This window comes from Heloderma suspectum, chromosome 4 (assembly GCF_057233095.1).
Source record: "Heloderma suspectum isolate Gila_16-S chromosome 4, 16-S_ref, whole genome shotgun sequence".
Classification (NCBI taxonomy): domain Eukaryota; kingdom Metazoa; phylum Chordata; class Lepidosauria; order Squamata; family Helodermatidae; genus Heloderma; species Heloderma suspectum.
In genome coordinates, this window is record NC_139461.1 from 308,834,083 (window position 1) to 308,861,380 (window position 27,298).

The following is a 27,298-nucleotide window of genomic DNA, read 5'->3' on the forward strand; positions in this document are numbered from 1 at the left end:
GTCAATATTTTAATATTTATTGGGAAAACAAACATGATTGCAGAAAGGTTGTGGCTTCTTTAGTTATAAAAGACGTGGTGAAGAATTTGTTTTAAAAGCTGACTAAAAGCAGCTAGAGGATATTCAGAGGCAAAGAAGGAGAAAGCTCCTATAGTTGTTCTGAGTTGGAGAGGGACTAAACAGCATGCTGTTCCCTTGCATACATATTATTCCTCCCCTCCATTAAGTAGGGAAAGGATCCTGTGTTACCAGCGCTGCATCAGGATTTGTGGAAGTATAAGAATAAATTATATTTGGGGGCTAGAGCTCATAAAGAATTCCTTCCCCATCTCTCTCAAATTCTCTTTGGTGGTGAATTTTGATTGCAAATATTCTCTGGGTGGGTGTGCAAATATTCCACGAATATTAAATACTGAACATCAGCATTTAACATCTGATGATTTTGCAGTGGCAGTCAGTATTTGTCAGTATCTGGCATGTAGCAATCATGAAGCAATCAACATTTGATGGCATCTGACAGCTGACATGCAATAGCATTTGGTAAATCTTGTACTCATTCATTTGTTTTACCATTCAGGAATCCCCTTGAATAGGTGGAAAGAACCCCAAAGAGTCAGATTTCAAAATGTGATGTCACATTATGATTCTGAAACTGAAATGTCACGTTTTCAATGGTTTCATACAGATTTTCTGCCAGAATGTTCCTGTTCAACTTTCCTTTTCTCCTCGAATTTGTCCAGTGAGTATCTACCGTCTCGTAAGCTGGTTCTGCGGTTTGCTTCCTGCCAATGTCCACCCAGGATTCATCATTGACAGACTCATAGCAGGGTTCGTTAATGGAAGACTGGACCGCTGCCGTGCCATCTGATTCCTGACTGACAGCCGCCACGTGGCCATTTCCCTGGCTCATCTCCACTTGGGGTGTTCTCTCTTCATCAGGCCCCTCACAGTCCTGTGCTTTCTTCTTATTCTTCATCTTCTTTTTCTTGTCCTTGCACACCACTGAGTACATTTCTTCTATCTATGAAAGAAATAGCTGTTAGCAGAGGGTGCAACAAAACGGCTGTTTGATCACCTTTGCATCTATGATCCCATGGAATTCCTCTAGACAAGGCAGTTTGCCTCCTGTGATTCTGCACACAGGGGAGGCCATATAGAATCTGTTGTCTCACATAGCATTTGGATTGTGAAATGCAGATTTGATTTTTATTTTTTTACTTTTAAAACCCCAGCAAGTATCTAGCCCTCAGGGTTACTGGGAAAACATTTCACTTCCTACAGGTTTCAAGAGATGATGCTTTGTGCACCTTGAACTGTAGTTATTTTCCCTACACTGCCATTGTAATTGGTCACTGTAATTATTTTACATACAGCCATGGCCAGATTACCCACTGGACTAAGAGGCCTGCAGCCCCCTGCTAGCCCAGATGCCCAGGTTTCAGATAAAACAGAGCAAGGCTCTAGCCTTGTAGAACCCAAGATACCAGACAAAATGTCCAGGCTCAATTCTGATCTTTGTGTGAGAAACAAAGTGTGTTTAGCCAATGGGTTCACAGCCAGGACTGACAATTTGTGAGCGTGTTACCAAGAGATCAGTTCAGAGTGACTGTTGTCTTCCGAAGGAACTTCCTCCTTCCTTTTGAACCCATTTTTTGCATACCCCCTCACAGAGCAGCAATTACTGCCCTTAGAAAACAACTGAGAAACGCAGAGTTTTCAGCCTCATATTTAGCCCAAAACAACAGACTGCAACAATGGCAAGAGTTCATGCTCTTTGTTGCTCAAGTCCTATTTCATGCATTTAAAAAAAAATGAATTTGTAAACCTTTTCTTAAATGGACTAATGCAAACCCTGCAGGCCTGTGCTTAGAACCCAGTGGAAGAGCTGTATATAACCCTATTTAATGATCCTGTGATGCTACCAGAACCTGTGTGAAGTCTGAATGGGTAATCCAGGTTCAACATAACACAGACAGGTTTGCTTTGGGAGGGAGCGTTGATTTTCAGGGCTCTCCAACATGGTGCTCCTGAGCATCAATATGCCGGCCAAAACCTCTCTTGGCACCCGCCAGGTTCCTTGCCCCTCCAGATTCTTATTTTATTTGTTAAGATTTTTTTAAATTCAAAAAATTAACTGGGAGGCTGGCATGCTGCAAAGCAAAGTGCTGCCATCCAGCACCACCAGTATTTGGGTTCAAAAGAGTGATTTTGTATGTTAATGCTCAGACCCCATCTCTGCCTTGTTTTGCAACTGGCCATGCTCACTATGGCAGCCATTTTATGAATGGGCAAGCCCCCGTGGCAGCCATTTTGTGGAAGTGTCCATGACACTCCTGCAACACTCCAAATGTGCTTGCAGCCCAAAAAGCTTGGGGACCCTGACGTTCTCCGACCTGGTGTCCTCCGGATGTTTTGAGGTACAACTCCCATCACCCCCCCCCAGCCAGCATGGCCAATGGTCAGGGGTGATGGGGACTGTAATCCAAATAAGCTGGAGGGCCCCAGGCTGGGGAAAGCTGCTGTACCATGTCCAGAGCCTGTTGCGAGGGGGTGGGGAGGTAACAATCTTTATTAAAGTAAGACATTTTTGGTGAAGTGTTTACAAAACCCTGACCCCAACCAAAATAACTGCCAGAATTCTTCTGTGGCCCAGAAATGGAAGCTCTGTTACACTGGCACCATTTGTGGAGTCAACGCCAACCCTGCGGGGCACAGCTCTTGCAGCCCTGGAGGGGTCCCTGCTTCCGGCCCAGTCTGGTCCTTCTTCTTCTTCCCTTTCAGAACGCGGGCATACTCAGCCGCCGCTGCCCTCTTCCCTGTGCCCTTCGTGGCCACCTCCTGTGTGGTCGGGCTGGGGTCCTCCCCTCCTTCTCCCTTCACGGCCACGGGTTCATACAGCACCTCCTGGGCCCGTTTTGGGAAGCTCAGGTTGGAGTATGTCTCCTCAGGGGACAGCAGCTCTGCCGAAGGGATCCGGGGCAGTTCTCTCGGAGGAATGATGATGAAGCTGGAGCTGGACACCGTCCCGTCGTCATTGCTCAGCGGGGAAGGGAGGTGCACACTGGCTGGCCTTTGATCTGGAGAGGAGAGAGCCGAAAGAGGAGAAGAAAAACACAGCGTTTTTTCTTTCCTGAGGCACCATCCAATTCTTTGCAAGAGGCCGTGGGTGCTGCACCCACATCTGGAGGGCACCAGCTTGGGGAAGCTGTTCTAGTCCATCTAAGGACAAGGCTCACCTCAATGCTGTGGGCTCCCCATGACACTTTGCCCCATAAATGCTCCCCAGACTACAACCTGTATGCAAACTACCTTATATCCCCTCTAGCTGGAATCCCGAGTTTGTTTGTTTTTTTTAACATTGACTTGCAGCTTTGGACAATGAGCAACAACTTACCTTTCCCCCTGGAATCTGCCCCGTTGAGCTCGTGGAGGCTGGTGACGGATCCCCCCAGCAACGAGTGCGCCATCTGTCTCAGCAGTGCATGCAAAACAAGAAGGGCAGGCTGTGACGGGAGAGCCACTGTGCCCCCTTGGCCTGGGAGGAAACATGCCTTTTGGCCAAGGTTGAGCCCAGTAGGTGGATTGCAGGCCTGTTGATTCTATGAGACTCAATCTTGGGAGGTGGCTGAGAGGCTGAGCCTGTGCTGGGATTCTAGGTGAACGCAGCAGGGATGAAAGCAGAGGGGCAGAACTCTTGGCCCACAGGCCCAAACCAGCCTGTCAGGCTTCTAATTTGACTTGCAGAGCCATGGATTCCTCCACGCCCCTGTTATCTCCAGTCTGGGAAGAGGAGCAGCATGCAGGGGAGTCCCGGTGGTTATCTCCAATCTCTGATTGGAGATAACAGCTGGGTGGCTGGCAGTGGGGGACTTGGCTGGCACTGGGAAGAGCAGCCTCTCTTCCCGTCACATATCGCACCCTCACCCCGCATGGGGATGACAGGCACTGGGCAAAGCCAGGGACTCGGCCAGCACTGGGAAGAGTGCCTCCTCTTCCCAACACTGGCCAAGTCCCTTTCTCCGTGCTGAGAGAGCCATGGAGCTCCATGCCTCTCTCAGCCCGGAAAAACGCTAAAACGAGCAGGGGTCGGGGCGATGACATCAGTGGACATGGCCACGCCCACTGACATCCCCTGCCCCCCCCCCCCGCCATGCGTAGTGCTGAACCCCTGGCGTAGTAAGGGATCCTTCTTGGCCCATGTTTGCACTCAAGCCAGCCGCTCTAGCTGGAACTGAGCACCAGCAAACCGGTTCCCAGCTCTGTATATGGCAAAAAATGTGGAGATGCTACTAGCTGGGGGTGTATTTATTTATATAGTCAATGTGCACATTGTGCCACAATATATGGCACATTGACTATATAGACATTATGTAGTCAATGTGCCATATAAGTGGAGATGGTGGTGACCTTCTGCAAACTGGGCCAAGCCAAGCTATCTTGCTTACTAAGGCGAAGGACAAGATAGTCTGGGCAAACGCCACCCCAGGCTCTGCTGGAAGCGCTCTGGGCTTGCGGCTGAATCTGACTTCAGCAATGGTGACGGGAGAGCAACCTTCAGCTGCCCTGAGGCAACAGGCTTATTTAGGGGCCCTGGACAGGCCATGTGGCACACATAATGTGGTCCTCTAAACTGGCCGGGGTGGGCAGGAGGTAGATCTCCAGATGTTTTGGACTTCCAGTTCCCAGAAGCCCCTGCCAGCATGGCCAATGGTCAGGAGGGTCTGGGAGTTGAAGTCCAAAACATCTGGAGATCTACTTTCTGCCCACCCTTGCTGGGGTGGGGGGCGCACTGCTGTTGCCTGTGTCCCCTAGCATCTTCCGCTTGAGGCAGTCACTGCGCTCTGCCAAATGGTAGGGCCGGCCCTGTTCTGCATGCAAACCAAGTCCTCTGCATGGAGCTGCACTGGCCCATCCTCTTGAGTCCTCTTCATGCGTGCACCATGCATCCAACACGTGCATGGAGGGGAGGGGAGGGGAGCTAGGCTGTGCTGGTCCCGTCTCCAACACACGTGCCGTGAGCAGGACATGGGAAAAAGAGCGTTTGCACATCCTCTGTTACCAGGGGTGTCAAACTGCACGGAGCGACGACACGCAGACACCCCAGATGCACGGGCGCTCCTTTTCATGTCCCCTGCCCGACGCAGAGGTGCTGGGTCGGGCTCCACGTGCACCCATTTGGCCCTCGCCATCGGGAAAAATGGACAAAGGCAGGAGGTCCACTCACTTCTTCGTCCGGCAACAAGCCATCCTGTGGAGGCATCCTGTTTTTGTCTTTCCTGAAGGACGGAAAAGAGATGGAATGAGTCACAGGACAGTTTAATCAGCAGCTGTTACCGGCTGGCGGTGGGGTGGCCACTTACACGCCACCAAGGAAGAGGACATGCATCACCAGAAAAGAGGACAAAATAGGGCACCCACTTGCATAACATTTCCAGATGCTCATATATATTGTAGATGCACATTTAGAAGTCACGACTGCAATTTAAATAGAAATACGGTACACCTCACCAGAGTGGGAAGAACTGACTGGATGACTGGTGTGCCGGCTCAGGGGGCCCACTCAGCACTGTCCAGGTGCTGCGGGTGTATGGGCAACTTCACGGCCCCGGCTGCTCCCCCTTCATATGATTCGTTGACTTTAAACCAGACCTAGATGGGACGCCCCATCACAGAGAGGCCTCCTTCAAACAGAGGACCAGACCTAGAACCAGACCTCGAGACAAGACCTAGGTTGGACACCCTGATCTCTGGTTGCCACCACGGCTTCCCCTTCCCAAGTCGCAGAATCATGGAGTGGGAGGGGGCTGTGGAGCCCATTGAGCCAAGACCCCTTGCTCAGTGCAGGAAATCCAGCCCTCAGTCCCTCCCCCCCACCCCCCGGGGGCTTTCCAGCCCTGCCTGAGGACCTCCAGCAAAGCAGCAGAGCAACTGGGCAGAAGCCGTCCAGAACAGCAGGGTCCTCAGGCCAAGCCGCCGCGCTCTGTATTAACTGAACAGTTTTGCTGCTGGTTCACTTCCTTCCTGTTGTAAGTTATAATTAGTCATATGTTGCAAAACATACTACTATTGAGTAAGTTAATACTTGTTTCTCACTCATTCCTTAATAACTAATCGTTACTGTTTGACGTCTCCATGCGTTCCGGGGCTTGAAATAGAAACCATCAGCTGCCTTTTCCCAGTGCCAGTAGGTTTTTATTTAATATGACTTTTTTAATATCACTTTTGGGCCCCCTTTAAAGGTAAAAATGTAGCGGCTGAGCCACCTTGTACCTAAATATTCTCCGGAGGGCCAGCATTGCCATCAGGCAAAGTGAAGTGGCAGTCTCGGGCAGCGGACTGGGGCAGGGGGCATAGAAGCAGCCCGCCGTGGCTGCTCCACCTGAGCCCCCACCCACCCCCAACATGGATAGGCTCAGGTTGCATTCATAATTCTTTGTGGGTAAATTCACCATAAGGGGAAGGGACAAAGCATGCATGAACCCAGGGGCGGCTGTCTTAGGCACAGGACAAGACGGCCCCCATCCATATTCTGCTAGACAATAGGAACAACTCCGCATGCTTCCAGATATTAGGGGGCGATAGAGAATGTGTTGCAGCCACAGCCACTTGGCTTGTTCATCCCCCTTGTGGTCTGATCAGTTCCTTTTTCCTGCTCCCTCCCCTTCATCCTCCTCCATCCTCTTTCTCCTTTTGCCTCTGCAGCAAGCACCATGCGGCCTCTCCAGAGAGGGGGCAAGTAACCATATCTCATGCCTTCACTTACTTACACTCACACACCTAGCTTTAAGGGGTGCTTGTAGTTCAACTGAGTTAGGTAGCCTTCTCTGACGATGTGTGTAAAAGCATTAATAAAGTAAGTTGATTTAAACTACTTTTCAACTGGCTCTAGCCTGCGTTTATTGCCTCCAACACTAAATTCGGTGTCACCACACTTTCTCTGTATAAAGCAACTCTGCTGTAAGTCACACCAGACTTTCCAACATATTCCACGTACTGAACTGGTGGTGACTGAATCTTTTTTCAACATTGCCAATGGAATAGCATCCTGTAGCACACCTGAGGGCAGCAGGTTAGCTTAGGGGGTGCAGGGCAGGCCGCCTGGCCCACAGCTCTCTCCTCCACCACCTTGCTGCTGCCTGCCAGCATCTGCTGCCTCAGGCAACTGCCTCACTCTGCCTAATGTTAGGGCTGGCTCTGCGTATATAGGATATAACGTTGTTGTACGGTCGTTAAGTCGTGTCCAACTCTTCGTGACCCCATGGACCATAGCACGCCAGGCCTTCCTGTCCTCTGCTGTCTCCCGGAGCGTGCTCAAGTGCATCGGTGATGCTATCTAGCCATCTCATCCTCTGCCGTCCCCTTCTCCTTTTGCCTTCAGTCTTTCCCAGCATCAGGGTCTTTTCCAGAGAGTTTTCTCTTCGCATTAGGTGGCCAAAACATTTGAGCTTCAGCTTCAGTATCTGTCCTTCCAATGAGCACTCAGGGTTGATTTCCTTGAGGATAGATTGATTTGACCTCCTTGCAGTCCAGGGGACTCGTAAGAGTCTTCTCCAGCACCACAGTTCAAAAGCATCAATTCTTCGGCGCACAGCCTTCCTTATAGTCCAGCTCTCACAGCCATACGTTGCTACTGGGAAAACCATAGCTTTGATTATACGACTCTTTGTCGGCAAGGTAATGTCTCTGCTTCTTACTATGCTGTTTAGGTTTGCCATAGCTTTCCTCCCAAGGAGCAAGTGTCTTTTAATTTTATGGCTACCTTCACCGTCTGCGGTGATCTTGGAGCCCAAGAAAGTAAAATCTGTCACTGCTTCCATTTCTTCCCCTTCTATATGCCAGGATGTGATGGGGCCAGATGCCATGATCTTAGTTTTCCTAATGTTGAGTTTCAAACCAGCTTTTGCACTCTCCACTTTCACCCTCAACAAGAGGCTCTTTAGATCCTCTTCGCTTTCTGCCATTAGGGTGGTATCGTCTGCGTATCTGAGGTTGTTGATAATTCTTCCGGCAATCTGAATTCCGACCTGTGATTCATCCAACCCGGCGTTTCTCATGATGTACTCTGCATATAAGTTAAATAAGCAGGGCGACAATATACAGCCTTGTCGTACTCCTTTCCCAATTTTGAACCAATCGGTTGTTCCATGTCCGGTTCTTACTGTTGCTTCTTGACCCTCGTACAGGTTCCTCAGGAGACAGGTAAGGTGGTCTGGTACCCCCATCTGTTTCAGAATTTGCCACAGTTTGTTGTGATCCACACAATCAAAGGCTTTAGCGTAGTCAGTGAAGCAGAAATAGATGTTTTTCTGGAATTCTCTTGCTTTCTCCATGATCCAGCGAATGTTGGCGATTTGATCTCTAGTTCCTCTGCCTCTTCGAAACCCAGCTTGTACTTCCGGTAGTTCTTGGTTCACATACTGCTGAAGCTTAGCTTGTAGGATTTTGAGCATAACCTTGCTGGCATGTGAAATGAGTGCAATTGTACAGTAGTTTGAACACTCTTTGGCATTGCCCTTCTTTGGAATTGGAATGTAAACTGACCTTTTCCAGTCTTGTGGCCACTGTTGAGTGTTCCAAATTTGTTGGCATATTGAGTGCAGCACTTTCACAGCATCATCTTTTAGGATTTTAAATAGCTCAGCTGGAATACTGTCATTTCTGCTAGCTTTGTTGTTAGTAATGCTAAGACCCACTTGACTTCACTCTCTAGGATGTCTGGACTATCATGGCTATCAGGGACATGGCTATCAGGGATCACCACACTATCATGGCTATCAGGGACATTAAGATCTTTCCTGTATAGTTCTGCTGTGTATTCTTGCCACCTCTTCTTAATCTCATCTGCTTCTGTTAGGTCCCTGCCTTCTTTGTCTTTATCATGCCCATCTTTGCACAAAACGTTCCCTTGATATCTCCGATTTTCTTGAAGAGATCTCTAGTCTTTCCCATTCTATTGTTTTCCTCGATTTCTTTGCATTGTTCATTTAAGAAGGCCTTCTTGTCTCTCCTTGCTATTCTCTGGAAATCTGCATTCAGTTGGGTATATCTTCTCCTTTCTCCCTTGCTTTTCGCTTCCCTTTTTTCCTCAGCTACTTGTAAAGCCTCATCAGAAAGCCACTTTGCTTTCTTGCATTTCTTTTTCTTTGGGACGGATTTCGTTGCTGCCTCCTGAACAATGTTACGGACCTCCGTCCATAGTTCCTCAGGCACTCTGTCTATCAGGTCTAATCCCTGAAATCTATTCCTCACCTCCACTGTATATTCATAAGGGATATGATTTAGGTCATACCTGAATGGTTTAGTGGTTTTCCCTACGTTCTTCAATTTCAGCCGAAATTTTGCAAGAAGCAGCTCATGATCTGAGCCACAGTCAGCTCCAGGTCTTATTTTTACTGACTGTATAGCGCTTCTCCATCTTTGGCTGCAAAGGACATAATCAATCTGATTTCGATATTGACCATCTGGTGATGTCCATGTGTAGAGTCGCCTCTTGTGCTGTTGGAAAAGAGTGTTTGCTATGATCAGCGTGTTCTCTTGGCAAAACTCTATTAGCCTTTGTCCTGCTTCATTTTGTACACCAAGGCCATGCTTGCCTGTTATCCCAGTGATTTCTTGACTTCCTACTTTAGCATTCCAATCCCCTATGATGAAGAGGACATCTTTTTTTGGTGTTAGTTCTAGAAGGTGTTGTAGGTCTTCATAGAACCGATCAACCTCAGCTTCTTCAGCCTCAGTGGTTGGGGCACAGACTTGAATTACTGTGATGTTGAATGGTTTGCCTTGGATTCGTAGTGAGATCATTCTATCGTTTTTGAGGTTGTACCCTAGTACTGCTTTTCCCACCCTTTTGTTGACTAGGAGTGCTACTCCATTTCTTCTAAGGGATTCTTGCCCACAGTAGTAGATATGATGGTCACCTGAATTAAATTCGCCCATGCCTGTCCATTTTAGTTCGCTCATTCCCAAGATGTCGATGTTCAGTCTTGCCATCTCATGTTTGACCACCTCCAGCTTACCTTGATTCATTGATCTGACATTCCAGGTTCCTAAACAATATTGTTCTTTACAGCATCGGATTTTCTTTTCACCACCAGACACATCCACAGCTGAGTGTCCTTTCAGCTTTGGCCCAGCCGCTTCACTCTTTCTGGCACTACTTGGAAATACCCCCTGCTCTTCCCCAGTAGTATATTGGACACCTTCCGACCTGAGGGGCTCATCTTCCGGCGTCATATCTTTTAGCCTTGTGATATGTTCCATGGGGTTTTCTTGGCAAGAATACTGGAGTGGGTTGCCATTTCCTTCTCCAGTGGACCACATTTTGTCAGAACTCTCCGCCATGACCTGTCCTTCTTGGGTGGCCCTGCATGGCATAGCTTATGGCTTCACTGAATTACGCAAGCCCCTTCGCCACAACAAGGCAGTGATCCACGAAGGGGAGTATATAACGTACCTTACAGCAAAAACTTATCTCCAGCCCTGTCTCAATTATTTGACTTTAGTGGGGACCATATCTCCAGGCGAATGGGAAGAGGAGGCAGGCAACGTAGTGGCGTCAACTATGGACAGTATCCAATACTGCCTGCACACTAACGGGACCTATGGCTAGTCCATTTGGAACCTAGTGGTTCCCCAATCAACTGGGAACTAGCAGAAATGCTTGTTTCTGGAAGAGCGCAGATCAGCAGAGCTCACAGAAGCCAGTTCTGGCTGACCAGAAGGCTGGCTAGTCCCATTCCAGGAACAAATGTTTCCGCTTGTTTCCGGGGTTCCTTTTGGAAGGGCTGGTTCCTGTTGCAGAAGTGAGTCCTGCAAGAGCAACAGAACGGCAGTATTGCATACCATCCTATGTTTGCTCTTGTCTACTGATCTGAAATAAAATGTTCCTTTAAAGCCAAGTCTGTGCATGTTCAGGGGTAATATGCACTATGATAGCAGGGAGGGTACTCTTTGCTGCTCTGCGTCAGGCTGCCCTGACGTATCCACTGTGACCTAGATCTGGATTGTAGCGTCAGAGGAGGTGGAGTGCTCAGGTACCTACCTTTTGCAGGCTGTGCAAAGGGCCAAGAAACAAGCAGTTACACCAAACAGAGACACAGCAATGATGGAAGGGAAGAAGCCCCCCGCCGTTCCTTCCTCAAAGGTTGGAGCCATAAACAGATTGTCCACACAAAACACGCTTGGATGCTGCAGAGAGAGAAAACACCGCTTACAATACAGCCTTTTAGGACACCATGAAGCAACTAACACATAAAATTAGCTAACAAAACTGGAGCTCTATAAAGACGGCATGAAAAATAGGACCAAAATAATTAAAGTAAAACAGATAGACAAAAGTGAAGAAGGCTGCCAAAATGAAAAGGCCTTTGTCTGCTGCCCAAAAGACCTTAGAGTGGCGCCAGGCGAGTGTGTCTTGGGAGAGTGGTCCAAAGCCTGGGCGCCACCACTGAAGAGCTCCTTGTCCAGTAGCCCCCCGCCACATCTCAGACTGTGGGGGAACCCGGAGAAGGGTCTCTGAGTGAGGCGGCCACTTACACCTTGCCAAAAAACTGGAAATGCATCATCAAAAAGGAGGACAAAAAAGGACATAGATTTGCATAACATTTGCATATGCTAATTTATATGTATAGGTGCAATATTAGAAATCATGACTATCATTTAGACAGAAATACATAATTCTCACCGTAGTAGGGAAGATCAGGTAGCTTGCACATCTGTTTGGTCTGCCCTCCAGGTGCTAACGGTGGATGGACCGCATCATGGCCCCTCCCTGCTTTTCCTTCTTACGTTTTTTTTTTTTTAACTTGAAACCAGACTTGGACCTGACACCCTTCAAATAGAGGACACCTTCGAATAGAGGATTGTCCTCTGTAAAATAGGACACATGGACACCCTAGCTCTGAGGATGATCCCAAAGTACAGGCAGTGACAGGTGCTCCTTCAGGTACCCCAGGCCCACGCCATGCAGGCCTTTAAAAGTCAAGATCGGCACTCTGAATTGGGACTGATGGAAACTCATTCTGTGGTCATACAAGCCTGTCTGACACTTGTCAGCCTTTAGAGGAAGCGTTGACAGAGATTCCACCTCCATCTGAGATGGACTTGATGGGCACAAGGAACAGGGGCTTCTCAGCAGTGGCACCCAGTTTATAGAATTTAGGATTTTGCACACATTCCCCCTCCCCCATGCATATACTGAATGCACAGAGAGGGAGTTAGTTTGTACTCATTGGCTCCACTCTGGCATCCATTTGTTTGTTGTTAACGTGAAAAGGGCTCTATGCCCATAGGATGTCTCCATGTGATTGCCCAGGACTCCTGATCCCATGTACAAGTGTAGGCCCTTCTCACACCAATGCCAAAGAGGGGGTGGGACCAGTGGGTTCACTTATTTATTTTACATTTTTACAGGCTGCATCTTCATCCAAATGAGGATTTCAGGGCAATATGCACAAAAATCAGATAATCCTTGCAATAAAAACACTATAAAACCTAAACATCAACACAGTAAAACTGAGAGCCGTAAAAATGATTTCAACCAGGAAAAATAAATAAATAGAGCTTTAAAGGTGTGGGCAGATAAAAAAAGATTTTAATCTGGTGCCAAAAAGAGGACAAAGTTGGGACCACAAAGACCTCCGCTCCTGCAGGTGATAAATGTACTTCCCTTATAGATGGAATACAGCAGCTTTCCCCAATATGCAGCCCTCCAGATGGGTTGGACTACAACTCCCAGCATCCCCAGTCAGCACAGCTGGGGGTGCTGGGAGTTGTAGTCCAACACATCTGGAGGGCTGCATATTGGGGAAAGCTGAAATACAGAGAAGGGCTTCTTCTGATTATCTTAACACACCTCTGTGCATTTTGTCAGCACATGGGGAGGTGGAGGAGAACATGGGCAGGAGGGTGCTGTTGCGCTCGTGTCCTGCTTGTGGGTTCCCAGTTGACAGCTGGTTGGCCACTGTGTGGGCAGAATGCTGGACTAGATGGACCCTTGCTCTGATCCAGCAGGGCTCTCCTTACGTCCTCTTCCTACGGGAAATTCAGCTAGCCCCATCTGCACAAGCCAACTGAAGGCTTTTTTGGTTAGGTGCGTTTTCCAGCCACGTGTTTTACAATCCGTATCTTCGAGTCCATCAGGCATGGGCTGGTTTCAGTTATTTAATTAGCAGCGCTGCTCTTGCTTTTTGCTTTGCAGAACAAAACATGTTTTGACTGAACTGCTTCGCCACCTTGGGGGCTTCATTGCAGAACCGAAAAGTGGGAGATAAATATTTTCACAAATACAATAATTAATGAATTATTTCCATAGCTGGCTCTCAACCAGGTGCAGCTGGACGGAAGAGATCTCAGGGAAGACTTCCAAATTTGAATTTTCATTTCAGAAGGCCAGTCGATCATTCATCGGCACACCAACAGAAGCTGAGGCTCACCTTCTTGCAGACTTTGGGAGAAGCAAGCAAACGGCACTCGTTTGTGCACCAGTTGCAGGAGCTTCGGTTCAGCCAGTGTGACGTTTCCTGTTCCTCTGAGCCACAGGGGCTGCACCCCCAAGAAAGCTGCAGCTCCTGCACTTGAACTGCCAACCACCATCTTGGTGTGCTCTCGACGACCGTTCATGTTGCAAACGAGAGAATGAATAGCTCTATGGCAGGAGACGTTGCTAAAAGGCCAAACCACACAGAAGGCAGTGCAGCACAGCATGCACAGCCGTGCCCCTCCCTGCAGTCTCAGTACCATCTAGTTCCAGCAACAGCAGTACTGCAGGAACCTAAGAAGAGCCATGCTGGAGCAGGCCAAAGCTCCATCCAGCCCAGTGCTCTGTCTCCGTCTATGACCAGCATGATGCTTTTGGAAGTCCACCAGCCAGGGCTTGAAGGCTGCAGCTTTCCCCTATTTGTTTGTCCCCACATCTGATTTTCAGAGGTAAACTGCTTCTGAACATTCATTCATTCATTCATTTAATTACTTTTCTATGCATGCCAAAGAAAGCCAAAGCTCTCTGGGCAGTTCACAGCAATTAAAACCATAAAATACAGCATAAAATACATTATAAAAATTAAAGTATACAACTACAGTATAAAATGAAGTATCAACCAGAATAAAACCTAGCAGCAATGCAGAGATTTAAAGTACAATAACAGATTTAAAACAACAGAGGTTCTGTTTTGCTAATCTAAATGTGGTTTACGATCAGGGGGTGATAAGCTAAAAACTTGTCTGAGTCATCTTACCTGCTCCACAGTTCATTTTATTTAGACACTAATCAGAAATAAGCCCTGAACCCCCACCCACAGTGATCTGAGCAATTAGGTTATAGGCAGGACCTATTGTGATTGAACCACACAAGAGGAGAAGGTAATGGTTGCAAAATGCGGCACCCTGATAAATTCTGGTCTTTTTAAAGATCAAATTTCTAGCCCGGCCTTCCCCAATCTGGTGCCCCCCAGATGGGCTGGACTGCAACTCCCATAATAGCCAGCCAGCATGGCCACAATTCCCGGCCAGCTATGTCCACACTGGCTGGGAATTATGGGGGTTGCAGTCCAACCCATCAGGGGGAGGGCACCAGGTTGGGAAAGGCTGTCCTAGCCCAAGACCTCGAAGTTAGACCTAAGCAGGCCTGGCGTCAAGGGCCGGAGTGGTTGGGCAGTTGCTGAGGGCCCACACCCCAGCAGGGGCCCACTGACAAGAACCCCCTGGAATCACTCCTTTGCAACCTGCTTGCTCACCTCCTCTCACCCTGGCCCCGACAGTGGTGGTGGTGAGCAGAAGGAGCAGGAGATGCCACGGCCTGCTTGCTCACTGGCTCTCTGCCTGCCGCGATGAGAAAGAGGAGGAGGAGCTGGTGACCATGGCGGAGAGAGGGGAGATTCACTGAGGGAGGGGCCCATGGAGGGTGCCTTGCCCAAGAGCCCTCCAAAACCTGGAGCAGGCACTGGACCTGAGGGTCAAACTCTGGTGAACTTTCCAAATCTGGGCTGAAGGGATGGAGACGCATTTGCTGTGCGGTCACTCAGAAGGCAGGATTTTAATGCCTGCTTAGCTCTATTTTTATTCCCTTCATGGAAAACCTCTCTCTCTTTTTGATGACATTCCAAGTAACGTCTAACTTCATTATACCACCTCAGCAGTTTCTGGTGTTTTTTTTTTAACACTGCAAAGTAGCAGCAGAAATAGATTGCGCTGACAAATGTACTGTTATGCTGGTTGGCTCACAATTCCTCGGCCAGGCAGGAGGCTTGTTAATGGTCCAGGATAGCTGGGCGGCGTTTTCTTAATGGGAGCACATGTTGGGAGGTCAAGCGCCAAGCATCAGAGTTTGAGGGGAGGTCCCACAGCCCAATCCTTCCAGCGAAGGGGAGGGCGTAAAGATGTGTGATGCAGGTGCGTGTGCACACGAAGAAACAGCAGCTTTGGGGAAAGAGGCTGAGGGCGCAATCCTATGGGGATAGGTGGCTGCCTCCGAACTCGGAGGTGACCGCCTATGCAATGCAGGGCAGGAGAAGCATGGAGGGGATCGTTCCCTCCGCGCTCCTCCTGCCCTGCATTTTCGGCTAGACAGCCGATTGCAGCTGCCTAGCTGTGGGAGAGCAGAGCGGGGGAGGATGCTGCTGTATGCTGATGTCACACAGGCATTTCTGCCCTCCCTGCCCCGGAACACCCCCAGCCATGCCCCTTTTCGGCCGCTCCGTGCTCCTCTTGCGAGCACGGAGGATGGGGCTGTTCTGCGCTGCCTCCGAGGCAGTGCGGAAGTGGGGGGAGGTCGATTCTTTCGGAACCGACCTCAGAGCACGGGTCCAAGGTTGGTTCCCGGAAAACCAGATATCCTATGGCCATCTAGCCGCTGTCCAGCTGCCATAGGATTGCTCCCTCCAGGCACCATCCTATGCATGTTTATACAGAAAAAAAGTCCTACAACTCCCAGAATTCCCCAGCCAGCATAGCTGGGGAATTTATATACCACTTTCCACAAAGGAAATTTATATACCACTTTCCACAAAGGTGTCAAAGCAGTGGAAATAAAATACAATGGCATCAAAACAACACCAAATATAACAATAAGAACAACACCATACGAATTAATCAGCAATAAAACAGCACCCTCTGCTGTGTGCTAGAAAGCACCGCTGGCTGGGTCACACTCCAGGGAAAGCTTGTGCAAAAAGATGAGTTTCAAGGAGACCCGGTCGAATGTCAGCTGGCGAAGCGTTCCAGGGGGTGGGTGCTGCAGCACTAAGTGCGAGTGCTCCTGACCCGAGGAGCATGCGGCACCCCCAGAAGCACTCCATCCGACGACCGCAGGGGTCGAGCAGGGACATGAGGGGTGGTGCAGTCCCAAAGGTCACCTGGTCCCAAGTTCTTTAGGGCTTTCCGTGTTAACAATAACACCTTGAACATGCATCAGATCGTACCCTAAATGTAAATATTAAAAGGAGGGGGAGAAACAGCAGCCTGGAGGGAGGGAAACGGAGATAAGCAGCGGGGGAGCGTGGGGGCTGAAAAACCCTTGGAGTACAGGATCTCTCTGGGGACCTGAGAAAGCGTGTGGGGATGCAGGTCTGCTGCCAGGCAGCAGCACTGGCTGTTGCCTACATTTTATGCCCTGCTTGTATATTTGTAAATAAAACAACCATTTAAAAAGAATCCAGGGCTCTCGCATCCAAAGGAAACCCAGCCCAAGTAGCTTTGACCCTGGAGCTTCTCACTGCTGAAGGAAGTGAGCAGCACACAGCGATACAAGGAGCCTTTGCTGAACAACAGCATCAGTCAACAATATGGCTTGTAAATCCAGAATCAGTTCCTTAACTTCCTAGAGTCAAATTTGAGCTAACAGATCATGACTGGCCAGTGGGCAATTTTGGAAAGATGCAATTGTACCGTATCTCCTAAAAAATAGGATAAATGAACGAAGAGGGTAAATCCTGAACCACATCCTCCCTTGTAAATACATAGCCTCAAACTGAGTGGAAAAGTCCTGTAGTGGCCATCCAGGGCAGCAGGGGGCCCCTGCCTGAGACCTGGAAGAGACAGGACCCTCCTAACCGGACACTTTTGCGAGTTCTGTTACCTAGTTTTTGCAGTCAGGACTGAATTTGATCACGTGATCTCAACAAGGGGCGGCTTTAACTTCTGAAATCCAGGATAAGAATGCCAGCCTTTAAAGTCTATTGTCATTGCTACAGGTAAGCCACAGGTTCCCCCTCTAGTGAATAATGCCTAGTCAGCAACTGTTGCTTCCTAGGCGAAATTTGGGCCCGTGAGAAGTTACCTCTCCAGTTGCCAGCTGACCGTTTCTTGTTAATGGGTCTTAAATAACCTCTCTCTCTCTCTCTCTCTCTCTCACACACACACACACACACGCACGCACACAGAATCATGAGGCTGGACAGCCATCTGGCAGGGATGCTCTGACTTGGATTCCTGCACTGAGCAGGGGTTTGGATTCAGTGGTCTTATGGGCCCCTTCCAACCCTACTATTCTATGATAAAATAGTAGAAACATAGAATAGTAGGATTAGAAGGGACCTATAAGACCATCGAGTCCAACCCACCTCCATTTATCATCATCGTGCTTCTTTTCTTCTTCTTCTTCCCTCCCCTATCCTGGTCTCTCTTTCTCTTCTTGTTTCCATCCAAAGCATGTCTTGGGGAATTCTCAAGGGCAGAGGCAAGAGAAGTTCTGAACTGTGTTTGACTTCATACAGACAAGAGGATTTGTTTTTCTCCTCCGCACCCGAGTCTTTGAGAAAAGTGGGTTCACCTGGTCGCAGAAGAAGGGATCTGGGGCAGTTTTGTCCATTGCCATTATCCGGCAATAGCAAGAGCCATAGCTCAGGGGTAGAGCACGTGCTTGGCGTGCAGGGGGTCCAGGTTCAGTCCGATGTTCCCAGGAACAGAAAGCTTTAATAAAAATAGTTCAGTTTTGGAGGGGAGATAAATAGCGCTCACTTATACCATCCTAGATATTTAAACTCTGAAGTCCCATTATGTTCAATGGGGCTTACTCCCAGGAAAGTGTACGTAGGATTCCGGCACAAGTTAGTTTTGGAGGGAGGTTTGCAGCCTGATCTTTGCATGTTTACGCAGAAATAAGTCCTGAGTTGTGAGCGTGGCGCTGCAAGCTTCGTGAACTGCCCACCCATTTCCAGTTCATTGAACTGACTACCCTTTCCGCCCAACGCTATGCATGTTTTGTCATTTGTGTGTTTTTCTTTTTGGTAGCTTCAGTGGTGAGGGAAAGGCACTTAGTCCACACTCAGAGTTGTTCTGGTTGGGGCTGTGCTCCCCCGCAGGAGCAGATTCGTAGCTTGGGGGTCCTCCTGGAGCCAACGTTGTCCCTTGAGGCTGAAATAGCCTGTGGCACAGAACGCCTTCTACCAGCTTCGGTTGGTGGCCCAGCTATGGCCCTGTGTGGCCAGGGATAACCTGGTTTCAGTTGTCTATGCTCTGGAACTTCCAAGTTAGATTACTGCAATGCACTCTTCATGGGGCTGCCTTTGAAGACGGTTCAGAGCTGCAGCTTGTGCAAAATGTGGCAGCCAGATTGGTAACAAGGACAAGGTCCAAGCATATAACCAATTCTGGCTTGCTTGCACTGGCTGCCTGTATGTTTCCAAGCACAATTCAAGGTGCTGGTTTTGACCAATAAAGGCTTACATGGCTCAGGACCACAATACCTGATGGAGCGAGCACCTCTCCTGGCATGAACCAACCCAGACACTATGTTCAGCATCTAATGCCCTCCTCCAGGTGTCTCCTCCAACGGAGGCTTGGAGGGTGACATCAAGGGAGAGGGCCTTCTCTGTGGTGGCCCCCCAGTTATGGAATGATCTCCCCAACAAGGCCTGCCTGGAGCCAACATTGTTATCTTTTTGGCTCTAGGTTAAAATTGTCCTCTTCTCTCAGGCATGTGGCAAACATGAGGTTTTAACCAGGTTTTGGATTGTCTTTGCTTGTTTAAAAAATGTTTTTAGATATATGTTGTTTGTGTGTGTGCTATCCATTTATGTTTTTATGTAAATGGCTTTGCACTTTGTATAATGTATTTTTAATTTTTGTGAACTGCCCAGAGAGCTTCGGCTATGAGGCAGTATAGAAATATAATAAATGAAAAATATAAGCCCATGCAAGTTTGTGTTATGGGCCTGTGCCGCAGATCTTTTAAGTACCTAGCAACGTCCCTGGTTTAAACAACTCATGGATTGTCATTACATGTGAACCGGGCCTCAGTGTGGCATCAGAGACATCCCCTCCCTTCTCCTGAAGGTGGAGAAGGGCGGGGGTTCTCCCTGATGCTGCCTTCACCAGTTTAAGGGATGCACTCACCAGTGGCGAGTTGGCGGGTGCATTTGAAGACACTTGGCTCTAGGCCCCTGAATAAAAGATCTGTTGATCTGTAAGGTGCCACAAGACGTTCGCTTTTGTTCTTGCTGCAACAAACTACCATGTCTCCCCCTCTGCAAGATGTTTCCTGAGAGGCCCACTGGGCTTGAAGGAGCTTACGCCCACGTACCTGCCCAAGCACCTTTTAACACATGTATCTGTCCCAGCATTGAGATCATCCCTCTAGGCCCTTCTGGCTGTGGGCCTTTTTGATGTGAGCTAGGTGAGAAAGCCATTTCCTGGTGCCTGAGCTCTGGAAACCACTTCTATGTCATTCTAGCAAAGGCATTTTTCATTTTCCAAAGCCTTTTTAAAAAACATCAGATGAGTCTGTTTTGTATACTATTCTTTAATGCTCTTTTATTCTTCTGTAGTTTAAGCTTTTGTAATTGTGGGTTTTTGATGTAGTTTAATTATTTTAGTTTTTCTTTAACTATAAGCCACCCCAATAAGATAAACAGAACACTGCTATAGTTAATAACTCCCTTCACACTTTGGAAGCTACTCAGATCTTAAGATGGGCTTCAGAGTCCTCAGCATGGATCCTGTTGCTGTTATAGATATGTTGGGTGTGCACAAGGAAAAGGGCCTTCGCTGAGGTGAGAGGTGCCAGGCGTCTTCTCTGCCTGTAATTAGGAGCAATGGTGCCAGCAGCTTTTTGAGCAGTAGAGGCTGCTGCATTCTCTGAACTCCAACTCCCATCAGCTCCAGTGCGCATGGGCAATGGTCAGGGACGATGTAAGCCTAGCATCCAGAGGGCCACATTGTAAAGACCAGTCTTAGATTTAGACATAGATTAGATTACTGGAACGATATCACACTGATGTTTCTATGCCATAGTCAGTGTTTAGGTTAGCTATTGTATTTGCATTTATAACCTCAAACGGTGTCATTTGTAGAGCTGCACGCTTATCGGTCCAACCAATCACGAACGGTAGATAAAATCCATCAACCCCATCATAAATTAGTTGGTCTTATGGCAAGCAAAAACTCTTGATGGTGTCACCAGAAAGGCAATGCAGAAATTCTGTAGACGTTAGAATTAGATTGCAGTCCTATACATAGTTACTCGGGAGTAATCCCCTCTCAGCTGAGTATGGCTTGAGTAAATAGTGAGTAGACATGCCACGTGAATGACAATAGAAAAAGTCATGTCTTTGAGTTGCACATACATTTTATTACCTTTACTCTAAAGATCGTTTTTTCGTTTCTAATAATGATTTTAGTTGTAGGCCAATATATGCAAATTCAGATGAACAATAACCAATCATCTAAAAAAAAAAACTTAGATCCAACTGGTCTAGTGGTGTTTTGCTTTTATTCTTATTAAATAGGGTTTCCTCCCTGGTTAAGGCGGTGTATTCTACACTTTATTACAGCGCAAGTGAATAGATTCCCACCACCATGTCATCTACAAAACAGGGTTGCCAGCATTCATAGCTAAACCATGGAACAAGATGTACTGATGGCCACCAACTTGGATGACTTAAAAGGGCCATCAGGCAAATTCATGGCAGACAAGGCTATCAATGGCTACTAATAGTCAGGACAGCTATATACCACCTCCAGTATCAGACGCAGTATTGCACTGTGGGAACAGAACGCTGGACTACATAGGCCTTGGTCTGATCTAGCAAAGCTCTTATGTTCTTAAGCTTGAAAACCCACACAGAATTCACTGACTGGCCATACATCTTCCAGCGGTTTGTTTTCCTTTGGCAACAATAGCAACATTGCAGGGATTCCCTGCAAATGCAGCACGATCCTATGCAAGTTCGCTCCAAAATAAATTCTACTTAATCCAATGGGATTTACTGCCAAGTAAGTGTGCCTAGGATTGCAGCCACATTTCAGAGCTGTCCTGACTGATAGTTCAGAAGGTTACTCGTGAAGCTTACTTACTTCAGTAGTTGAGGAGCCTGGAAAAGAGTGAAGAGAAACGCATTGCTGTGATGGGTCCCAGTGAATGGAAACCGCTGGTCATTCAGCTTGGCTGTCTGTTTTGTTCAGGAGAAAAGGTCCCATTTGCCTTCTTCAGTGGGTGCAGGCAGCCACCGCTGTTCTTGCTCAGATGCTTTTCTTAGAGGATGTGGATGTCTCCGAGCTGAAGCAACATGCAGTCAAATACCAAGAGCTGGTTTCCTGCCCACAACACCCAATTGCAGGTTGCTTTTCAAAATCAAAAGCAGAGAAAGCAAAGAAGTCCTGCCAGGTGGACGGCAATAGAAGTATAGTCCACTCCTCCCTTGTGGAACTTTTCAGCAGGACATCATCTGTTTGTGCCGTTATCCCAGCCTTCCCCAATCTGGTGCTCTCCAGATGTTGGGACTTCCATTCCCATCATTCCCAGCCTGCAGTGGGCATCTGGTTCAGGAAGGCTGTATTATCACCTGGAGGGCAGCTCTATCAAATGGCTATAAGGCACACTAGCTGAATGGAACCTACTAGGTGCTTATGGGCTTCCCAGAGGTGGCTGGCCATTGCTGCAGGCAGGCTGTGGGGCTACATGGACCTCTGGTCTGACTCCGCAGTCACAACACTGGAACGCAGCCAAAGCCCATAGCTCACTCCATACAACTAGTGGGTGAGGATACAATTCTGATTGCATCAGGAAAGTGCTGTTGCACTCATGTCTACTTGTGGGTTTCCCACAGGCAGCTGGTTGGCCACTGTGTGAATGGAGTATTACACTAGATGAACCGTTGGTGTGATCCAGTACGGCTCTTCTGATGTTCTTATGGAAAACCATTGAGTTCTAGTACCAAAGAAGCACCACATTTTTACTGCATAAATTGTCACAGCTAAACTTAAGCTGGACATTTTATTTGGGATGCAGATTTCCAGAACTTGATTGTTTCCTTTTGGAGGAATAGTTGGTGGGTGGGGCAGAGCATCCCTAGGACACCAACACTGCAAACCTATGTATGTCTAGACAAAAGTAAATCCCATCTTGTTCAATGGGGCTTACTTTCAGCAAAGTATGCACAGGATTGCAGAGGGCAGGAAGTGTGTAGGGTCCAAGGAGTGTCTTGTGACTGGCAGAAAACCTGGGGAGTTATGGTCTTTGACTGAGTTCCCTGACTTGGAGTTCATCCAGCAAACCTTCCCCATGAGAACTAGCAACATGCTTAACATTAAGGGTGGTGGGGAAGAAAAGGTGGCTTTTCAATATTCTACTACATTTCCAGGACCACACAAAAATGCTTCAGGACCAACATGCTCACCGTCATTTACACAGACTCAGAAGTGGATCTGCTGTCTTGGGCATATTTGTGGAGCCTAATCCTGTGCATGTTTACTTAGAAGTAAGCCCCACTGAATTCAGTGGGGATGCCTAGCACTGGAGTCTTAAAGGAGAAAACCACCACGCTCAAGACTTTGGGAGCCCTCCCCCCGAACAGCTTCTGGACTAGGCGGGTAAGTTCTACACTTTGTGGCGCTTATTGCCATTACAAAGATCTCTAAGTAAGCCTGCCCTCACGTACAGGAGAACAGCTTAGTCTGTTGTTGTTTTTTCAGATGAAATGAAGAGACTTACATTACACACCCTGTTTTAACAGAATTAATCTTATTCATGAACATGGAACCTTGCACATTTGACGTGTGAAGTTCACTACAGTCTTTTTAACATCAGTTATCTATGAGATCCCCATGAATGTGACACTACTGAGGCTCCATGAGAGATGAGAAACTGAGGCAGAGGCAGAAGTGACTTCAACAAAACGGAACTGGTGGGGATTAATTAAATAGCAGGAATTTAAATTCAGCTTCTGCTTATGCACAGCTACTTACAGAGCCAATTCATATATCGAATTAAGAGAGAAGGGACAGGATTAAAGGTTTTATGACACAATCCTATGCATGTTTAGACAGAAGTACGTCCTACAACTCCCAGCTTCTCCCAGCCAGCCATGCCGGCTGGGGAAAGCTGGGAGTTATAGGACTTATTTCTGTCTAAACATGCATAACACTGCACCCCTAAAGGCACAATTGAGAAAGCCAGGGGTCTTCCTTGCTGGGGAATTACATTTTGCAAACCCAACAGCAAAGGCGGATGCATCTTACATTGCACACAAGCGCAAGCACACACTCAAAAGTCGGCCTTTTTACAGCTTCTAGTAGAGTTTGAGCTACAAAAAGGCTCCCAAAGATGGAAAGAAAAAGACACAATACAGCAAACTGTTGTTTTTCATTTCAAACTTAGAATTAGCGTCAGAAAGGAAATGTGCACAGGAAGTTACACAGATGTCTATGCCTGCCCCGAAACACAGAACCCACTGCCATTCTCCTCACATGCACCAACAGCCGCCCTGCAGACCTCACATTCTTCCCGAGATCAAACATCTTACCCGCTTCTCTGATACCATCTCTACTTGGGGCTGCAGGTATGAGCAACCGCTATAGTGGCTTTTCTCAGATCCAGCTTCAATTCTGATTGAAGATGCTGTAAGCTTCAGAGGGGGGGAATCTCACGAACATTTAAAAACTCAACACCTGCTGGTTCTTGTGTGGAGAGCCATGATCTTCAAGCCCCCTCCCACTCAGATTTCAAGGTGGTTTCAGGAACATAGTCATGCTAGCTCAACATGTATCTGGAGTGACACATGACCAGTATCCCACTCCACTGAAGCCCACCTGCTTAGTGATTATGTGATTCCGCCTTCAGACTTCCTAGACTTTGATGGAAGAGCCAGTTACAGACAGCCCCAGCGCCATGTAGGCCAAAAGGGGTCAGAGAACCAAGCTGCTGCTGTATGTGGCCAGCAAAACCACGGAAAACCCTAATTATACTTTTGAGCGGCTTCTTTTGGCAGATGTTGAACTCCTGTGCCTGGAGCTGTACATGGTGGAGCACAGAGGGGTACGGTGCCTTACATGGATTCTACCAGCCTAAAAACTGACGCGACACAAGGGGCAAACCTTGTGCACAAGAATGTAGCCGTTCTTTCTGCCAGACCAAGACAACTGGAGGTGCTAAGAGAACCAAGTGATGCTACCATCTTATCTTCCGTCATTTTCTGTTACCGTGTTTCTACCTATTGCTAGATAAGGTAGGATCAACTACCACCACAATGCTATAAAGGAATCCTGGAAGCCGGAAGAGCCAAAGAGACAACCAGGAGAGTAGCAGAAGTGTGCTAGCGACTTCCATGCCCGATAATGCTTCTGTACAGCTCTATCTGTGGCTGGCCACACTGCTTCCCTGGTGGTTCCACAGGAAGGCGTTAATGCGTAAAGAGGAAAGGCAAACCACTAAGCTGTTCGCATCCCCAGGTCTGCCATTTCATACCCAGCAGCACCGTTGAGCAGCTGGGGTGAAAGAGCTCCAAGAACAGCAGAATTGGCTCCAGCCCAGCAGCAACTATGCAGTCTGGCCAGGACCAGAACTGAGCCAATGGACAGGTCTGATGGAGAGAGGGAGGCTAGAACTCTGTCATTTTCTTGTGTGTGTCCGCTTTCTTTTGCTCTCGCTGGAGACTGGCCTCCTGAGCCCGTAGCTCGCCCAGCCTCTTGTGGGCCGCAGCCAACTTCTCTTCCAGCTGCGCTGTGGCAATGGTGTGCCTGAAAGCCAAATTCAGAGAGAATTAGGAGGCCATTCCATGAAGAGGAAAGGCTCACTGTCAAACCAGGGACGCTCATGCTCTCTCCTTCCTCCCATATCAATCCAATAAAAATTTTTGTATCAATCCAGTCAAACATCTACATTAAGAAACACCAAATGCCGTGCCAAAACAAACAAACAAAAGGAGCCAGAGGGCCAGACACAAAATGAGTTTCACAAAACACTAAAATCTATGCAGATTTCCTGCTCTTCCATAAACGCTGTAACAGGAATTTGAGTTCAGCATCTTTTATTGCTCTGTTCCAAGCCTGTCACTTTAAGAAAAAAATAAATTGTTTCTGCATTTCTTGCAAGGAGCAGAGGAGAGGCAGGAGGAAAGGACTGGAGATCAGGAAGAGGAGACAGGGTGCTATGCCATGATACAGCACTTCTACCCCCCAATGCTGCAAATAGTTTCAGGTAGCCATGGAGGCTGGGATCTCGCTTTTCTGAAAAGCCCAGAAGGCGAAGACTCTCCTACAACCAAGTCTCCATGTGGGAAGCTGCTTTATGCAGAGTCAGACTGTTGGCATCTAGACCAGCACCATCTCTTCTTGACTAGCAGCAGCTATTCAGGCCTCAAGTGGAGAATCTTTCCTGTCACCTGCTACCTGGCCCCTCTAACCCAGGGGTGCTGAACTCCAGGCTCAGTGGCTAAATCCAGCCCTCCAGGTTTCTTCAGATGGCTACACACCCTTCCCCACATCACCCGGTGGTACCCGCTTCCCCCCCCCCACCATTGCTTCATGGTTTCTCAGCTTTTGTGTGTTTCCCCCTTATTCTAAAGGGTTGAAATGCCTCTCCTCAGCTACTGGTAAGAAGAACTGGAAGCCGAAATATGCTGGTATTTTTGGTATTTGGCTCTGCTCCCTTTGCCTCTGGCCCCGCCCCTTGCCATCAGCCCCCACCCACTACTGGAATATGACCCTCTGAGAGTTTCTCCAAAATGGAATTTAGCCCTTGGGCTGAAAGAGGTTTGGCACCCGTTCTACCTGGAGACACCAGGGATATAACCAAGGGCCTTCTGCATATGAAAAATCCACATGCTACCTTCCCTCCACAAATCCACTCATTACTGGGTGATCACGGCAAGTGCCCTGCTCTGGCTCAGACCTGTCAGTTATCACTTGCCTGGCCTTCCATCAATGCCAGCAGCCAAGACTCGTGGCTGTGAGCCTTCTCTCCTGGAGGCAGACACCTGTCCCTGACTGAGTAGGAAGGACAAGACAAACAACCTCCTGGCTCCCCATCCCTCTCCCCCACACTACCACAAGTGGGCTGCCTCTCCTCTTATGCCCCAAGCCACACAGCTGCGGCAAGGAAGTGCCATTTCTGCTGTGGCCAGTGTGGGGTCCTGCCCTCTATGATGGCAATTGGTACTCATGTACCCCCCCCCCCCCCCGAGTGATATCATTCTTGGCCGGAGTGGATGCATCTGCAGTGATATCATTCTTGGCCGGCTGCAGAATCAATAAGCCCAGTGGGGTGCTTTGCTCCCCAGGATGGTCCCAGGCAGGTGGATGGAGCGGAAGTGTCTTGCATGCATCAGAGGACTCGGGGAAGAGGAAGGAAAGTTATGGCAGCCACCACACACAATGGCCTAGCTACTGCGCCAAGCCAACATTGGTGGCACCCTGCCAGGGATCTATATTCTAGATCAGATGACCACACGGAATTTGGAACCTGCAGAACCAAAGGAGACAAGCAAGCTTGGCCCTCAAATCCAAAGGAGCCAAGCCAGCTTGGGGCTCAGAGCGCTCCTGGGCTCAAATGAGGAGTCCACATTACCGCCCAACGTTGCGTGCCAGGGCCTCCTGGATCCCTCTGATGTCCTTCTGGGTTTGGTCGATTCTTTCCATTGTCTGGAAGAGGCGCACACTCAGCGCCTTCTTGGTGCTCTTGCTGGCGTGGTAGATCTCCTTGCTGTTCCTCTCCAACGGCACCAGCCCTCCCTCCTGCTCACTAGAGTCCTTGCCCTGAAGTTTCTCGTTCAGAAAGTCAAACACATTCCGGGGCTTCGGGCTCTGCCTGGGGAGCCGGGTGGCCCTGCTCCCTTTGGCCCGCCATTTCCTGGGCTTGGTCGGATCAAGTTTGCCCTCCCGCTTCTTCTGGAGAATCTCGGCACACTGGTCCAAGGATTTGCCTTTCGGCAGCACAACAGCTAATACTGGCTCCACGCGGCCCTCCGAATTCTTTCCCAGACCTGAAACGGAGGAAAGAGCCATGGTTGAGCCATGACAGTGTTGAAGAAGCCCACTCCCAAATGATCTGCTCCCACTTGTGCCTCACAGGAGGTCCGCACATGTTGGC

General features: G+C 48.4%; 2 protein-coding genes across 5 annotated transcripts in view; both read right to left on the reverse strand.

The window, feature by feature from the left end:
- Positions 1–23,820, reverse strand: LOC146348996 (lck-interacting transmembrane adapter 1-like). Of its 3 annotated transcripts, none has more exons than XM_084854433.1 (6): positions 23,736–23,820; positions 11,042–11,187; positions 5,225–5,276; positions 3,395–3,467; positions 2,902–3,077; positions 1–1,021 (listed from the first exon to the last, which is right to left on the reverse strand). In XM_084854433.1, exons 1-6 carry the CDS (start codon positions 23,751–23,753, stop codon positions 614–616), a joined length of 873 nt encoding a protein of 290 aa, XP_084710559.1. In that variant the 5' UTR covers positions 23,754–23,820; the 3' UTR covers positions 1–613. The 3 variants fall into 3 exon arrangements, with proteins under 3 accessions (XP_084710559.1, XP_084710557.1, XP_084710558.1); XM_084854431.1 differs by having other exon boundaries at positions 2,680–3,077; XM_084854432.1 differs by lacking the exon at positions 23,736–23,820 and adding an exon at positions 21,289–21,477 and having other exon boundaries at positions 2,680–3,077.
- Positions 22,164–27,298, reverse strand: part of ZGPAT (zinc finger CCCH-type and G-patch domain containing) — a 13,958-nt gene continuing 8,823 nt past the window's right edge. For both annotated transcript variants that reach the window (XM_084854429.1, XM_084854430.1), the window contains 2 exons: positions 26,777–27,191; positions 22,164–24,948 (listed from right to left, as the gene is read on the reverse strand). In XM_084854429.1, the coding sequence (XP_084710555.1) occupies positions 24,810–24,948; positions 26,777–27,191 (554 nt within the window). In that variant the 3' untranslated portion in view covers positions 22,164–24,809. The remainder of the gene's footprint in view (positions 24,949–26,776; positions 27,192–27,298) is intronic.

Excerpts from the sequence above, each read along its gene's own strand:
- LOC146348996 (XM_084854431.1), bottom strand. Across the intron at positions 3,468-5,224 it reads GCTTGTTGCCGGACGAAGAA|ATGGCGCACTCGTTGCTGGG; the intron begins GTGAGTGGACCT and ends CTGCTGAGACAG. Across the intron at positions 1,022-2,679 it reads TGGCGTTGACTCCACAAATG|ATAGAAGAAATGTACTCAGT; the intron begins GTGCCAGTGTAA and ends TTTCTTTCATAG.